Here is a 5,239-nt window from a genome sequence, read left to right as displayed (position 1 = left end):
TATATATATATATAATGAAATTGCAAGTTGTACATAAAAATCTTAGTAACAAATTACTAAAAATTTAGAATCATCCTGTTTATTTTTTACAATAAAATATGGACGAATTTTTATTTGCAATTTTCATCATTTTTATTTTGTTCAGCACATGTGCCTACGTTTCGATAAGGATTATTAAATATATTATTACTGCAGAATATTACTGCAATATTCTCTGAATTGAACTGCAATGATTCTTCATCATTTTATAATACAATTTGTAATCTACATACTCAATCAATTACAAATTTATAGTAACATCGATATTATACATTACGCTACTGGGTAATTTAATTATATGTGAAACATTATGATTAAAATTACAAGTAATTATAACAATACTTTTAACAATGAATTCGTGTATATATTACAATATACATATATAATACAGTTAATATTCAAAGATGTGGAATAAACTGCAATGTTAAAAATATTTGGCAATAACAATTCAGTGTGAATTTCCTTTACAATAATACCTATATAAAATAGCCTTAAACGCATAACGTCGAGAATTAAAACATAAGAAAGCACTAAATATAAATTTATATTTTGGATTACAATCGTCTGAATTATCATAAAGCAAAATTACAATTATGAGAAGGCGTATAGATTTGTCGGTGTTATTCAGACAGATTCTGTGACATCCATTAGTGGTTGGTCGACATCAACAGAAGGACCTATCACAGCAGTGCTGTAAAATATTTTGAATAATATATTTTATAAGAAACTCCAAAACTTTTAGCATACAGGACATAAAGATCTTATTTATAACAGAAATAAAATACAACAAAAGCTATCAATCACAATACTGCACAAAAAACAAAGATCAATGCTTCATATAGCTTTATCAAATATTGTTACAATCATTATAAAAATGTTAATTTGCCATTCATTCACCCACACTCAAAGACGAAGATATGTTAGATAGATCAAATACAGATATAATATATAGAATAAAAAAGAATAACATTCATTTTGACTTTATATACACATATTCATGCAAGCGTGATATTGTAATATTCAATCGGGATTACAGACAATATTACCCAGTGCCAAGAGCCAAAATTGTAGCTTCTTGTACCAATGTCATTTGATCAATGGTGGACCTGTGATCAATCAAAAATTCAATAGAATGAATTATATAAAAAAAAAGATATTGTATTATATTTACCTTATATACATGATATGTATGATTATATATATATATATATATATACACACACACACACACATAGTGTAAATAAAATTTAAATTACACGTTCAATTAGCTTGAAATGAACAAATATTTGAAACATGTATACTATATAAGATCATGAAAAATTATGAAAACAAGACATCAATTTATTTCAGTCAGATCAAAGGAAATCTAACGCAAATACATATATTTTTTAAATCTGTTTTATTGTTATTTCTTATATTTTTTAATGCATATTAAAATAATAAGGAAAATTGTTTTATATGGCAAATTAATATGGACTCAAACAAGTTCTTTTGTTAATTTAATTTTAAATTATTATGAGGAAAAATTGAAGCAATAATAATGATTTCAGAATTAGTTTATTGTGGAAGCAGGAGCAGTCAGCAAAAGAATGTTTAGTAGTATTTATTAGTAGTAAAATCGGAAACTTACTGTAATTTCGTAGCACGATGTATTTTATTTTATTTTATTCATATATTTATGTGATAAAACTTCATATAATGCATTTGCAAAATGTAAAAACCTAAAAGATGCATGTATAAGTTGAATGTCAATAAATATGTTCAGTCAGGATATTTCTGTAAATGATGTGTAAATTATACTTTTGTATTTCTTAATATTGTTATATATTTCATTTATTGATAGGCACTGTCAATATAGGATAGGAATATTCTGTAAATGTGGGATAAGATAAAGAATAATTATAAATAAAATTTTATTTCTATGAAGAAATTCATTTTTTACAGATGATTTTAGATATATTTTCTATTCTACTATAAATATAAATGTTCGTTTTTTTAGCAACAAAGAATATTTGAATTAACTATTGGAATGTATATATCATTGTTCATTATTAACAGAATGCATAATAATATATAGTTATTTATAATACAATAATATGAATTTCATTTCATAACAATTAAAATATCTAGGTACATCAATTTGTTTATTATTGTGAAAACATAGTATGCCAAGTCCTCCGAATAAACAAGACATTCTACAACTAAATTTTAATTCTCTGATCTATTTGAACTCAAGTTTTCTTCATAGAAAATATTGAGAGATTCAGATCATTTATAATAATCTTCCAATTCTGAATGTTATATATTTTTACAGTTTTAAATAAAAATTCTGTTACAAAATATACTTCAAATTAACTGAAAAATATTACTTTATCAATTTATCTATAGATAAGAAATTCAATTTACAATTATTTCTAATTGAATAATTATTAACGCCTCAATATTTTTTAGTTTAAGAAAAATCGATTCCAAATTCATTAGAGAACTTGTTATTAAAATCAGTTATGAATCATGAGAGGAGGCACTTCACTTTAGTTGCGATAGATTTTATACAACTACATGTACTATTAAATAATAACAAATATCTGCATAAATATAATTTGTAAGGAATGATTGTTATATAAAGTGACGGTTGGATATACTATCAAATTGAATAAAATTGTCTTGATCTAAGAATCAAACCTATAAAGTACCTGATTTACATAGGGAGATGGAGAGTCAAATTCAGTTTCATCACCCCACTGTTGGGTGCCGGGGCCCAACAGAGTATGAGTATCTTCATTGCACAGCCGCTCGGGAAAGTTTACCCCGTCTCCAAAGCTGCAAGCCATACCCTACCTTCTACTCGATGTTATCCCATGTCTACAATCCTTATGGCGTAACTATCTATCATATTTCCCTTTTTTTACTTTTTTTTTGATTCAATTTACTTAGCTAATCGATTAAATGAAAAAGAATCGTAAAGGAAGTAAAAACAAGGTACTTCTTTTAAAGAAGGAATAACTATACATAGTTACACCACTTTTATACTACAAGTACAGTTTATAAGAACCAGATGCACAATACCTCACGTAATTATTATAACAATTTTACGCAAATTAGTCTTCAACTAAAATTTATAAAGTAACATAAGACATGCAGCTTTACCACAAAAATTAATCTTAAATACTTTTATATAAATACATTATTATTTAAAAATATGTATATTATATTTAAATCTTTCAATACACATACTGTAACGAGTAGATATTTATCTGTAAATGAGATATTAAAATATAATATTAATAAATGTATTTTTAGAGAAGACTGCAGATACTTTAAAAATTAATTTTTTTGTTTTTTAATAATATCCTTTCCCTTCAATATACATTTCAATAAAAAACAAAAAATCAATTGGCAGTTATAAGATATATGCAAATTGTGAATTGTGTCAATGTTATCAAACATAATTGTAGTTACAAAGAATACCTTCTCACTCAGAAGCAGAATAAATAAAAGTTTGATTTTATAGATTTCGCAGACAAATTGTATAAAAAGCTTAAGTTACGAAATGATTGGGGAAGAGTAATAGCTGTAGAAATGATAGTCAGCGTCAAATAAAAAGGTATGAATGCGTTGCATGCAGCCTGGAAGCACTTAAAGGTCTTATCATTACTCTGGAACTCTATAAAAAAATAAAGGAAAAGGTATACAAAAATATAAACATAAAGGCAAGAAAATATTTTGAATAGGTTAAGAACATCAAAAGAAAATAGCAAAACTTTTAAAAATCTCTTTAAAAGCAAAGTATTGAAAGTTCTTTTCCCCAAATTTATTTTCAAAACTTATATTTAAAGTACATTTATTTGTTAAGCACATCTTTATCGAAAAAAAAACCCGAGTTCCACAGTAAAGAGTCAAAGTAATTAATATTGCATTTTTGTTTAAAGCTTTTATAATGCTGACCTGTTTTGAGTACTGCCCATGGAGTCATAAGTATTGGGTGTGCCCTGGTGTTGCGATCTTACTGGGTAGACGACACCATTTCCCAGACTAGAACACATCCAATGCAACCACTCCAATTTAAAAAATATTGAATTTGCTTTTGTCGGTCATAAAAGTGCAAATATAGTGCTCATAAGAATGACTTGTAAGTGCGGGAGTTGCATACTAACTAACAGTGCATCAAAATGAAAAATTTTTATATCCATATTTCTAAAAAAAAAAACTTTGCATCGAAAAAATAGGAATTTATATACAGGACAAAAATGGAAAACAGTAAAATTTCAACTTATGTAACAATCTATCTGCATCCTGTTCCGATTTAATATAAAACAAAAAATATCATACAACATATTTCTTTCTGTATAATTATTATAACACAGAGATATAATAAAATAGTTTCAACATGTACATCTTTTTATTATAATAATAGATGGAAATTCTTCAAAACTTTTTGTAGAAAAATCAAAAGAATAATGTATAATATTTTCACACACATAATTTCGGAGCATTCTCCATATAATTATAGATAGAAAAATATATATAGAAAAATACTAATCAAAAATTTAAAAAATTGTATCACATAAAACATGCGATTATTTTGTTTCTTTGAAGGAAAATAAACTTTGAAAAAATCAGAATTGCTCACACTTTATACTCAAGGCCCTGCAGTACTTATGTTACCGTATTTCAAATTTCGTTTAAGTATGCCAAACCGCATAGTTGTTTTTTTATAAAGATTATGATAGACGGTATACTAGAAGCATACAAATTGATATAATAGTTGAGTTATTATGTATTGTGCAATTGGTTCCCACTTTGTAAATTATACAATTTTATCGCGTATAAAATATTGAAGAAATGAAAAGGACATACCTACTAAATATGGGTAGAAACCAGAGTCGCGGATTGTCACCGAATACTTCCTGAAAATTATTGTATTTTCCCAGACTAAATCCATCTTTGTCCTTTCCTGTCCGAAACATAGGTGCTCTAAAGGCCTCTATAAAACATTTATATGGTACTGATTAAAGATTACACATTAAATATTGTAATAGTAAGATGAAAATATATATATATATGTAATAAGTACCTAGCGTCGATCTATTATGAATAACGAGATAGCAATGATAGAAGAAAAGGGAGATAAGACTGACTGCAAACATCAATGCAACGAAAAAAAGAAATAGCAGGTGAAATCTACCCATTCCATCTAGTT

General features: G+C 26.2%; 1 protein-coding gene across 1 annotated transcript in view; it reads right to left on the bottom strand.

The window, feature by feature from the left end:
- Positions 1-516: 516 nt before the first annotated feature.
- Positions 517-5,239, bottom strand: part of LOC108690593 (palmitoyltransferase ZDHHC2-like) — a 7,065-nt gene continuing 2,342 nt past the window's right edge. The window contains exons 6-10 of the mRNA XM_018197963.1: positions 5,114-5,233; positions 4,897-5,023; positions 3,985-4,071; positions 1,086-1,145; positions 517-730 (exon numbers count right to left, since the gene is read on the bottom strand). Of these exons, the coding sequence (XP_018053452.1) occupies positions 664-730; positions 1,086-1,145; positions 3,985-4,071; positions 4,897-5,023; positions 5,114-5,233 (461 nt within the window). The 3' untranslated portion in view covers positions 517-663. The remainder of the gene's footprint in view (positions 731-1,085; positions 1,146-3,984; positions 4,072-4,896; positions 5,024-5,113; positions 5,234-5,239) is intronic.

Source organism: Atta colombica, unplaced genomic scaffold (genome assembly GCF_001594045.1).
Source record: "Atta colombica isolate Treedump-2 unplaced genomic scaffold, Acol1.0 scaffold331, whole genome shotgun sequence".
NCBI lineage: Eukaryota > Metazoa > Arthropoda > Insecta > Hymenoptera > Formicidae > Atta > Atta colombica.
This window is presented reverse-complemented; position numbering and strand designations above follow the sequence as displayed.